General features: G+C 36.1%; 1 protein-coding gene across 1 annotated transcript in view; it reads left to right on the top strand.

Moving 5' to 3' along the window:
- The first annotated feature begins 325 nt into the window (after positions 1-325).
- WDR36 (WD repeat domain 36) overlaps positions 326-12,339 on the top strand; it is a 37,090-nt gene continuing 25,076 nt past the window's right edge. The window contains exons 1-10 of the mRNA XM_061189512.1: positions 326-581; positions 1,851-1,878; positions 3,513-3,613; positions 5,070-5,187; positions 7,007-7,139; positions 8,633-8,687; positions 9,679-9,811; positions 10,358-10,533; positions 10,856-10,976; positions 11,472-11,537. Of these exons, the coding sequence (XP_061045495.1) occupies positions 420-581; positions 1,851-1,878; positions 3,513-3,613; positions 5,070-5,187; positions 7,007-7,139; positions 8,633-8,687; positions 9,679-9,811; positions 10,358-10,533; positions 10,856-10,976; positions 11,472-11,537 (1,093 nt within the window). The 5' untranslated portion in view covers positions 326-419. The remainder of the gene's footprint in view (positions 582-1,850; positions 1,879-3,512; positions 3,614-5,069; positions 5,188-7,006; positions 7,140-8,632; positions 8,688-9,678; positions 9,812-10,357; positions 10,534-10,855; positions 10,977-11,471; positions 11,538-12,339) is intronic.

Below are 12,339 nucleotides of genomic sequence, written 5' to 3' on the forward strand. Positions count from 1 at the left end.
TGACAGTCTCATCATTTCACACGCTTTCAAAATCACACGTTTAACCTGACTCCATGTGAGTTAAGACTTCCGTTTCCCCTTCACCCTCCTGGCCCTCGTGCTTACTTCCCCAGTCTTTCCCCTCTCCTAAGGTCCCGCTGAAAAGTGACTCGAGTGTCTTCCAGGCCCAGGAGAGCTGGGAGCACCGTTAAACTGCTGAAGACTGTGGACGGCGGAACTGAAGTCGCGCCTCCCCTTCGAGCTCCGGAGGGAGCTCTTTTTCAAATGCACTGAGCACTGTCTCCGCTCACGCGATTGGCAGCGGGGACCGGAAGCGCTTGGGAACCCGGCAAAGGATTGTGCCACGAGACGCGCAGACGGGCCTGGGTGCGCGGTTTCCACCGGGACTGGAGCCCAGAGGAAACCGTACCGCGGCAGCAATGGAGCGGGGCGCGGGAGACCGCACTGCCAGCGCCCTTTTCGCTGGGTTCCGGGCTTTGGGGCTTTTCAGCAACGACATTCCACACGTGGTGCGGTTCAGTGCGCTGAAGCGCCGATTCTATGTGACGACGTGCGTGGGCAAAAGCTTCCACACCTATGACGTGAGTGACTTCTTTCTCCCGCTTCCCGGGAATCACCCTACCCGGCCCCCAACTCTGTGGCAATCCCGCTCTCCTCCCTCACCTACCAAGGGCTTTCGCCACCGCTTTACATTCACGTGTTGATTTAGCCCTTGACGTCTGCTTGGGAAGAGTTTCGGAGGCAGTCTTCTGTCTAGGGGGAGGTACTAGAGAACATTTCAGTTCAATAGCAATGTATTTGCTCAGTAAATATTTGTTGAAGTTCTCTTGAAGATGTAAATGTGATTAAGAAAAGTCCCGGGCGCCCCCACCTTCTTAATTAGAAAGACTTGCAAACTATTTTATTGTGCAATTCGTGACAAGAGCTGGGTTAGAAATGCAGGCTAAAAAACATTGGGATAACTGGAGGGGGTGAGATTAATTATGATGTAGGGGACAGTCCACATTTGATAGCAAGCTAATTTTCCTAAACTTCCCCTGAGTAGCTTTCTCAAAGTTACATAGCTGGATCAGTAACCATAAATTGGGGTCCACAAACTGCAGCCTGCAAGCCAGTTCTGCCAACAGTTTATTTTTGTATGACCCATGACGTTTTTATTTATTTATTTTTCTGTGTATGTTTGTGTTTATTCTAATATAGCATAATCTCCAAGTAAAATTTGCATAGTGGTAGGATGCAGTATAATCAAATTTTGACGTGGGATGGAGACATCCATCTACTCTTGATTAAGAAACAGATTATTTAATTCATCTTCAAGGGCTCTTTCAGTCTTACACATCTCTAGGGTTTGAATTTCTCCTTATACCCCTCTGAGCTCTGTGCTTCTGAGATGAACGGTTTTGATGTTTTTAAATGACTGGGAAATAATCCAAAGAAGAATAATATTTCATGGCATATGAAAAATTTGAAAATTGTAGTCTATATCTATAAGTCAAATTTATTGGAATACAGGCATGCACATTTGTTTTTGTGTCGTATATGGCTGCTTTCGTGGTACATCATCAGTTGAGTAATTGCAACAAAGACCACATAGCATGCAAAGCGTTAAAATATTTACTACATGACCCATATAGAAAACTATATGTGACACCTACCCTTCCATCACTGATGAAATAGTAGAAAATATAAGCTTTCCTAATAATGAAAATTAGGGTCAGTAAGTGTCTTTTTAAGGAAGGACAGAATAGCAAATTTATGTATGAGGTTAGATCTTAATCTTCAAGTGTTACATTATTATAGTTGTTTTTGTTAGTAAAAATTTAATCATTTCTTTTTTTTTTTTAAGACAGGTTCAGAAACTTAGTCTGGTTGCAGTAAGTAAGTATAGACTTTATCCTGAATTTGTGCATGTTTAATATCTTTTAAATTTTTTTATAATTTTGACATAATTTAAGACTTGCAGAACAAGGACTCCAGCATGTATTTATAGTAAACTTACATAACAACAACAACAACAAAAAGTCCAGGACAGGATCGTGTGTTGCCTTCAGTTGTCATGTCTCTTTGGTCTTATTTAATCTAGACTAATTCATCAGACTTTCTTTGTGTTTTACAACATTGATTTTTTGAAGAGTATAGGCTAGTTCTTTTTTAGAATATTCTTCAATTTGATTTTTTCTAATGCTTCCTTATGATTAGATTCAGGTTATGCAGTATGGCAAGAATAACAGAAATGATGCTGAATTCTCAATGAACCATATCAGGAGGCACATGCTGTTGGTTAGTCTTATTCCTGGCAGTGAAAACTTTGATCATTTGGTTAAGGTGACATTTATCAGGCAGCTCCATTTTAAAGTTTTACCCTTTGTAACTAATAAATGAAATAAGTGGCAAGATACATTGAGACCATGTAAGTATCCTTTTACTCTCCAAAGTTTCAACTACTGCTAGTTTTATCATTTAGTGATGATTCTTGCTTGGATCAGTTATTAGTAGGATGATTATCAGAGTGATTTTCTGATTCTATCATTCTGTTGTAAGAAAGAGTTTTCCCTTTTTCCGCATTTTGATATTTTTTTCCAATGGAAGGAATTTTTTTTTTTTTGAAAACTCTTTAATAGAATAAAGAGCTTGCCAGGGCTGAGAGATTCTAGTTTCACCATCAAATATGATCTTTGTAAGAGAAACAGAGCTATAAGGAATCCAGTGTACATGTCTGATAAACTTACATTTTTAAAATTATAGAAGGCAGTAGAAGGGCACTAAAACCTAAGTCATACTAAAGCAAATGGTAAACCAATAAAAATAGTATTGTGGAAATGAAATCCCAAAGCAGAATATCAGCATGAAAGATACTTAAAACAATTCTCTATATTTTAACCCTCCTGCCCCCAAAATAGGAAATAAAAAGAAAAGGCCAGTGTGACCATGGTAGTGAGAGAGGAATCAAGAAATCCTATCATAAGAAATAGCTAGAGGTGATAGGCATATTTATCTTGGAGAAGACTGAGTGGAAACCATATTCACTTGAAAGGTCACCATGTAGAATATCATATGGAGTATATTTTAGGTTACTCTAAAGGGTAGAGTTAGAGTTCTAGGTTTTGATTTACTTTTAAAATTTTCCTGCAGTTATTAGGAACTTGATGTTCCTGAAGGCATTCACATGAAGGCTAGATGACCATATGCCAGAGTGTTGTGTATTTAGTGAGGATTTTTTTTTTTCCCCAAATAACCTCAAAAGCGTCTTCTCATTTCTTTAGGATTATGTTTTTATGTCTGCAAATACCAGACATTAATTCTCTTAGGGAAGGTCAAGGGGATGTCATATTTTTAGTGTGATAGTTATTATTAGATGTCTAAAATAACATTGAAGTCAAAATTTTATACTCTGATTCTCATACATACATATTTTTAAATTATAGTCAGGAAAAATGTTATACATATACTTGAGGTTTCTATTTGTTCCAAGATCTTAAAAATCCTTACTTCTTATATTTCATTTTTCCTAGGTAACTCCCTTCCACAGGATATCTGCTGTATGGCAGCTGATGGGAGGCTAGTCTTTGCTGCTTATGGGAATGTTTTCTCTGCATTTGCCCGTAATAAAGAGGTTTGTATCACTGAACTATTTTAATTTGTTTGTCTTTTGCAGTCAGTAGTTGATTGTCATGGTAGTGGAGGGAACTTTAATGTTGTTTTCTTCATCTGGGACACTCTGGACATTTTTTTTTTTTTTTTAATGTATATTCACTTTTCTGGAGGAAGAAAAAGTTAATTTCATCAAATTCTCAAAATTAGTTAAAACTGGTGCTTTAGTTCAGTTTTCTTTGCCAAGGATCAATGTTAGAATTATTTGGGCAGCTCGTACAACATTTCTGTGTCCACCCAGGTCCCGTCTCTGTAGTTTTCTACTTTGCTTATTTGGTTGGGGTAGGATTTAGTTAAGAGTATTTTGAAAGTGTTTTCCTAAGAGATTTGTATTTGCACTACTGCTTTATGTGGATTGACTTTTTCATTATGAACAACACAGCCCATGACTCATTTTCTAAGAACCAAGTGCTTGTTGCCAATATAGAGAAAGCTAAATTCTCTGTTTTCTCTACTAAGGAAGGATCTTTTCTTGTCTTAATCTACTCATTCATTTCTAAGTTTGTCCTGGAACAACTGACTTGAGAGGCGACCTGGCTCTAGTGGTCCAGAATGAAAAGGGAAGGTGGCCATGGGGATGCCTAGATAGCCAAGTGATAGAATCACTGTGCTTCTCAAAGTTTAACTTGGACCGATGATGTTTGTTCCCAATGTTTTCCATCATCGCTACCTATGGCAGAGGAAGGCAACTTACCTGTAAAGTTCTTTAATGGGAGTTTTTTTGATTTTTAGAGAGTCAGGAAAAATGTCCATTTTTTTTTGGCAAAATATTGCAGTTTGTAGTTTTCCCTGGGAGATAAACATAGAAAGTAGGGGTAGAAAGGTATCAGAGATTATCAACTGTAGGAAGTGGTTACCATCCCTAGGGCCAAAGGGACAAGGAGAAGAAATAGTGTTTCTGGAGCCTGGTGGGAACTGAAACCATGGGGGAAGGGACTGTAGTTATTGAGGATGCAGCTGCTACTGTAAGGGTAAGGGTGTCTATGTCAAGACAGAAAGCTATATGGAAGGAGTATCCTATATCTCTCTCCCTTGTCTCATGTGGAAGCCAGCTGGTGATGGCTGTAGAGGTCAGCCTTCTAGAACATACCACTTTTCTAGGATGCATGAAGTTGCGCTGATTGGATGGGGTGAGGGACCCAGTTGTGTGCATGCTTCCTAAGCTTGGTTGAGAAGCTGAGCCTCAGAGATCTCATTTCTGTGTTCCTAGTTCATGTTTCCTTATTGGACTGTCTGGGGGAGCACGTAAAAATGCCTGATTCCTTGCTATTTGTTAATCTAACCTTGGGTAATCAAAAGTTGGACCACATTTCTTAACATGAGCATCTTCAGGATTAGCATGTTTTTTGGTTAATATGAATAATAATACATGATGAATGAATAATAATATGAAATTCTTTTGAACTTTGACATTGTAGGTAGTACATACCTTTAAGGGTCATAAGGCAGAAATCCATCTTTTGCAACCCTTTGGGGATCACGTTATCTCTGTTGATACTGACAGTATTCTTATTATTTGGCACATATATTCAGAAGGTAAGAACCAATTTATTGCTTTATCTTGGGGTAGTATGTGTGTAGCTAAAATTAAGTATCTATGTCAGCATAACTTCTATACCAGAGGAGTAAAGCAGTAAAAAAATTTTTAAGAATCTTTAACACGTGTAAGGAAAAAGGTTCTAAGTAAAAAATGGGTAAGTATCAATAATTTTAGTCAGCTAGTTGAGCTAACTGTTTATAACCTGTTTAATGTGTTTTTCTGAACTAATACTAGTTCAGTATTAGTATAGCAGTTCTCCAAGTTTAATGACATGTTATACTATTTTCTCTGTGGGGTGAATTTTGGTGTATGTTCACACCTGAGTAATACTTGGTTTGTACTTCCAACTTTCAGTAAGTGAAAGTATAATAGTAAACTTGAAGATCCAGTAATCTGAAGGAAAATATACATCCTTTTTCTAAGAGTATGGGTCAGTGTCCTTTAACTGTGATATTCCTAAATAGTGTCACTGAGCTATGTATATAGGACATGTTATCTTCAAAGATTAGGAACTTATCACCAGAATATCCCCAGCTTTCTTCATGCTAAAGACTGTGGGGTCTGTCATGAATTAAAGCTTTTAAGTTTTTTAATCTGTTATATTTTTAGCTTTTGTTACCTCTTGATTAACTCATTTTTTGATGTAGTGTGTTTATTTTTAGTAAAAATCCTAGAGAGATTGCCCTCCTGGGAGTCATTCCATGTTCTTGTTCAGATTAGTCACTGTTTTGTCTTTGCTCAGATGGAGGGAACAGAATTCCAAAAGTAGTACCTGTGCAGATGGATGTTAAAAGACCTTTTATAAAATTAGAGAACCTGATTCTTAGAGTTCAGTAGGCTGTCTTTCTGTTGATCCTTATGTCTAGCTTTTTGTTGCTGTTGCTGCAGCACAGTGTCTTCCAGGAGCTGTTTGTAGTGATCTTAAGTAAAACTGTTAGTTACAAACAGAGGCAAGAATCTTTTAAAATAGTATTTAAGTAAAATTTGTGTAATTCTCACCTGTTAATCTATTCTCCTTAAACTGGGGTACACATACGCCTGGGAGTGTGTAGCAGCCAGATAGTATGTGAAACTAAAGATTGAGAGAAATGTACCTTCTCTGATACTCAAATTTATTAGGAAATTTAGTGAAAAATTGTTTTCATCGTGGATGAACTGTGAAGTAGAAAAGAAAAGTCACACATAGGAATTTTAAACATATGTGGCATTTCAAAAAATGTTTTGATCTTGCAGCAAGAGACAACTGGCTGTGCCATTTTCTACTCCACAGGGCTATAAGTTCTTTTCTTTTCCTCTGCTAGAGGTTCTCCTGTGGAAATGTGAGAAGCACTGCTCCTTTCACTGAAGTTTGCCTCTGACTTTTTACATGTTTGAGGAGCCAGTCAAGCTCTAGATACTTGGTCTTTCACTCCCTAGAATAGCTCAGCTCAGTGCATGCACTTCACTTGGAACGTTTGCTGCCTCTTGATCAAATTATAAAAATACTAAGTCTGATCCCTAGCGTCATTTTTTTTTTTTGAACCCTTGTTTTCATTCCTGTAAACCAATTTGGCAGTGAGTGAAATTTTAAATAGTATTGATATTAGAACTTTTAGAAAATTCTTGACAGTCAAAGTTAAATTTGCACGTTGACCCTCATCACATTTGTTTAATTTCTCACGGAATATTTATAGGTTAGCATATGTCTTTGATTTATATTAGTACATAAATCTTTGATATGGTAGATTTTAAGTGCTAAATATATGGGTATATGAAAAATATTGTAAACTATTTTATTAAAAAATTACATATTGTTTATAACTTTTACTTTCGTAGAAGAATACCTGCAGTTGTCTTTTGATAAATCAGTATTTAAAATTTCTGCAATTTTGCATCCGAGTACCTACTTGAATAAAATACTTCTTGGCAGTGAACAAGGAAGCCTCCAGTTGTGGAATGTAAAATCCAAGTAAGCAAAATATTTAGAACATAAGTGATTCCTACCTAATCCTCATCTACTACTCCCTGATGCATACTTAAGTCTCTCAATTCTCCTTGCCTTTATATGTTTATTTGGAGGGCTTTCAGTAAATATACCTGTTTTTGGAGTTATTACTCACGGCATCACATATGTGAAAGCTCGGATATGGTCTTGGAAAATGGTAGGCAGCTTCATAAATCCTCGTTGAAAAGTATATACTAATGGCCTTAGTCACTGTAAAGAATTCATAAAGCTGTAAAGAAGGCTCTAGTACACAGGATCAGAAGATAATTGTGAGATTGTCACTGGGCAGCTTTTAGTTCTCAGTAAACTAAGAAAGGTAAGATGGCAAAGTAAATCAGTGTTAATTTAGTGCTAGCATTTAGGAATGGTTTTCAGGGTAAAAGTACATTGATCGTCAACTACAGACATGACGGATATCTACTATAATATTATTGGTATAGCTAGGGGGCTAGATAAATGATTTTGAATACCTCTGCCTGTTATTTGAATGTTTATCCAGAGAAAAAAGTGGCAGCTCACTTTTCTTTGTATAGCATTAAAAGGGCAAACAAAAATATTTGACCATCCAAATTGTTCTTTCCAAAGCCCTTATAAATTCGAAAAGGGAAATAAGATTTTCAGAGGTTTAATGTTTATCCTAGTTCTAATTCAGTGTTTCTGTTCAATTTAATAAATATCGTTGACTACCTACTCTGCACTAGGCTGAGGGATAATGACTGAAATATTCTGTGCCCTAAGGTTATCTCTTTAGGTTCTTTATGTGATGTTTATACTCTTTATTGTACATTAAGTATCCCTTGGATAATCATTGAGTGATCTAATCTGTGCCCGCTTAAAAAATTTAACATCTGCTTAAATACTTTGTCATTATAACAATTTCGTATATCTCTGCTTTATGGATTCTTTATCATTTATGGCTTGATTCTGAAATTTAGAGCAGCGTCACTATTGTCGTATAACAGTCATGTAACATACAAGGAGTATTGTAATTATAATATATTCCCTTTTGTGATATGTTTCTAGGAACACGTTGCAGTGAAAAATGAGATCTGCCAATATTCTAAGATTTTATTTTAAATTGTATCTGTCATATAACATGGTTACTCATGTATTCTTTTTCTTTCTATTTAATTTCTTAAAGATGTTGCATGGTAGAGTAGTTCTTAGCAGCTTAGGATCTGGAATTGGTCTCTCTGGGCTCTGTCAATTTTAGCCATGGGATCTTAGCTTGATTTTTTCACATAATTAAGTTTCTTAGTTTCTTTATCTGGAAAATGGCCATATCTACCTCATGGAATTGTTTTGAGTATTAAATGTTAATATATGTACTTAGAATAGTGTGGGGCAGAGTAAGAACTTAATAAATATTACCTGTTATTATTTCATTTTTTAATATGTAGTTGATTTTGTTTTTCTCCCCCCCCAAAAATAGCTTTCAACTATTTTTCTTGTTGTAGTAAACTTCTATATACATTTGCGGGATGGAAAGTTGGAGTGACAGCGCTTCAGCAGGTTAGTATTTTTCTGTTAAGTCAAAGAAGAAATGAAGCTCGTAGTAGCATCTTTCATTTTCAGGGGCCAACCATATTTTTGGACCTAAAGACAAAATAATATATGGACTAGTATATCTTTACAAATATTACCCTAAAAAATAGTGTTTTGGAAATGTAATTGAAAACAATGCCTTTGTCGATAAACGTTTGTGGAAACCTTTTTGCCTGGAATTAGGCTCTAAATCTGTGGTTGCTATGGAACCATGTTTACCAATCATTTTGTAAGCATGTAGTCCAGTGCCTTGTAAAGAGTGGAGATGAGTTTTTCAGTGAAGCAAGGGAGATTGTAGGTCATTCGGAGAAATTTGTCAGGATGTTGAGATTTGTAGCATGAGATAATTGGGACCCAAATCTTAATAATTCATTAAATGCTTTACTCTTCCAGAAATAACTGCTTTTTATTTTTATGAGTCTATAGGACATGTATGAATGAATGACTGTATGTTTGCAGAGAATCTTATATCTATTTTGGACACATATACAGCCATGTACCCTTGTCTTTCTAAATATCAGTTGCTTATACCTGCCCAGTTTATATACATTCCTTTATTCTCTCACACTACCATCAGCCTTACTCTGCTTTTACCTACCCAGAAGACCCCAAAGGTATCAGATGATTAGGTCCTTTGAGGGCAAGACATCATACTTGTTTTAGTATACCCAGCTTCTACACAGGGTCTCATGCGTAGTAGTTACTTCATGGCAAATTAATAACATGTTTAGCCTGATTCCATTTTGTAATGGTATTGGACATTGATCTTGTGTGCTAAAATAAAGAAATTTATGGAGTCTGTATGTAAGACCATTTATAAAATGAAGATTATAATCATAGACTATTAGATTAGATATTCCATTATTTCTTTTGATAACACATAAGTAATGATGTAATCATCAGTATTATTAAAGCTATTTGATTAAGAAAATAAAAAGTTGAGTAATTTAATTTTCAGGCACCAGCTGTGGATGTTGTTGCTGTTGGTCTTATATCGGGTCAGATTATCATTCACAACATTAAGTTTGATGAAACATTAATGAAGTTTCGTCAAGACTGGGGACCTATTACTTCAATTTCATTTCGCACAGGTAACTCTTAACTTTTTTTTTTTTTTAATTTATTTTTGGCTGCGGTGGGTCTTCATTGCTGTGCAGGGGCTTTCTCTGGTTGCGGCGAATGGGGGCTACTCTTCGCGGAGGTGCGAGGGCTTCTCATTGCGGTGGCTTCTCTTATTGCGGAGCACGGGCTCAGTAGTTGTGGTGCATGGACTTAGTTGCTCTGCGGCATGTGGGATCTTCCCAGACCAGGGCTCAAACCCGTGTCCCCTGCGTTGGCAGGTATACCACTGCACCACCAGGGAAGTCCTTAATTTGTTTATTGATGAAAATTAAGAACACTTAAAATGCATTAGTTTGAAGCTCATAGAAATTTTCTTAATATTTTCTTATAATTTAATCTAATAGAAATGAATGAAATACTGGAATATAAAGAGCCAAAGAAATATTGATAGATTATTGGTGTATAGTCTTTTTTTTAACTTTATATTTATGAATTAAAAGGATGGAGAGAGAAATTCTTAAGTTTAATTGTTTTATGTTGCATGTTTTTCTTTATGTATTCTATTTTAACAACAGATGGTCATCCAGTAATGGCAGCTGGAAGCCCATGTGGCCATATTGGACTCTGGGATCTAGAAGACAAAAAGTTAATCAATCAAATGAGAAATGCACATTCTACAGCAATTGCCGGACTGACATTTCTCCATAGAGAGCCACTTCTTGTCACAAATGGTGCTGACAATGCTCTCAGGGTACTATGATTCTTATTATCTTTCTTGGCTCATGTGTCCTACCCTTTGGGTTATTATAAGCCTGCTGTACTGTATCAGCCTGGAACCTAGCAGATGAAGGGAATATGGGATAAGATATTGATACAGATGAAATAGAACGCATAGCAGGTTACATGATTTTAGCGAAGTGAGAGAGTTACAGCTTAGCTTTTCCCCAGCCCCCACTCCAGGGTCAGTGGTCTGCACGCACTACCCAGTGCCCCATTTGTATAGGAGATGATTTCACTGCTTGCAGATCACTTAAAACGTTGTGGAAGAACCTCACTTTTTTGTTTCTTGGCAGATTTGGATATTTGATGGTCCCACAGGTGAAGGCCGGCTTTTGAGATTCAGAATGGGACATAGTGCTCCTCTTACCAAAATAAGATATTATGGACAAAACGGACAACAAATTCTTAGCGCAAGTGAGTTTCTGCTTTGTGCATTAATTTCAGCAAGTAATGAGAGCAGAGTGTTTAATATTTATTAGGTATTTAATATTTATTTGGTATTTACACATTTTTAGATTCAAATGTCCCTTTGAGTGACTTGGAAATCTGGGTAAAATGAGGTGATTGTTTTTGAATACTTCAGGGAACACTGTAGCTGATATTATTTGGAGTGTCATTCTATTTACTAATCCTCGGAGACAGAAAGGGCAAATTCCAGAAATGTGGCCCTTGCCTATACAAATAATCTACTGGCAATTATTAGCACCTCATTTTATCCTTTGTTCTTACTAAATGGAATTCTGTGTGCAGTTGAATATGATAAATTAGGTAGTTGCAATCAGCTCGCCTTTTAAAGTGCTGCAAACTAACTTCAAGCTTTTTGTAGAATCTAATTTTATAAGAGCTGTGATTTAAATGGTCCATTGTTTCAATGAAGCTTGATTAGGCATTTTCTCTGTATATCAACAGGTCAGGATGGAACTCTTCAGTCATTTTCCACAATACATGAAAAATTTAACAAGAGCTTGGGACATGGTACGTCATTTGCAAGATGGAAAAAAAGCTGTTGGTCACACACACAAAAAATCATTTCAAGATTCTGTGAGATAATCAGAGGAGGTTTCATTGATAATTTCCTCTTTCTTCAGATGAAATAAAAATCCTTTGTATGAAACAGTAGTAGTAAGATACTTAAGATCGATGTTGCTGTAGAAGTGATTGAGGTGCTACTGTAAGGTTATTGAAGAGTTAGATATCTTAGGTGGTAAAAAACATCATAAGTGGTAAAAACATACTGCTACCACCGAAAAGACACTGATGATCTAACTTGAGCCATTGGCAGACTATAAAATTTTAAAGATGGAAGGAAGCTTAGAGAAAGCATCAAAGTAAGAAGCATCCCATCTTTTTGCAAAAAGGGCTCTTTTATTCTGTATCCCTTCCCATGGTTTCTGTTATTTGAAAGAGTTTGTTTATTAAACAAAAATGTTCAGTTTTATTTATAATTACTCTTCTTTGCAAGCTAATATCCTGGCTATTCATGCATGTATATACTTCCAGATGAATTTCAGGATCATTTTTAAATCAATATCCAAAATAATTCTTCTTAGAATTAAATTGGAAAGATTTGATATTTTTAAGAATCATCACATCTAGGAATATGATATATCCTCATTCAAGTTGTCTTTAATGTTCCTCAGTGAAGTTTTTTTAGTTTTCCTCCTATTGGTCCTACATATTTAAGATTATTCAGTGGTATTTTATATATTTTAATATAATTTGCTAATATTTATTTTTTTGCTAATATTGTGACTGCAGTCTGTTCATTTATATTTCT

The sequence above is a fragment of the Eubalaena glacialis genome, chromosome 4 (assembly GCF_028564815.1).
Source record: "Eubalaena glacialis isolate mEubGla1 chromosome 4, mEubGla1.1.hap2.+ XY, whole genome shotgun sequence".
NCBI lineage: Eukaryota > Metazoa > Chordata > Mammalia > Artiodactyla > Balaenidae > Eubalaena > Eubalaena glacialis.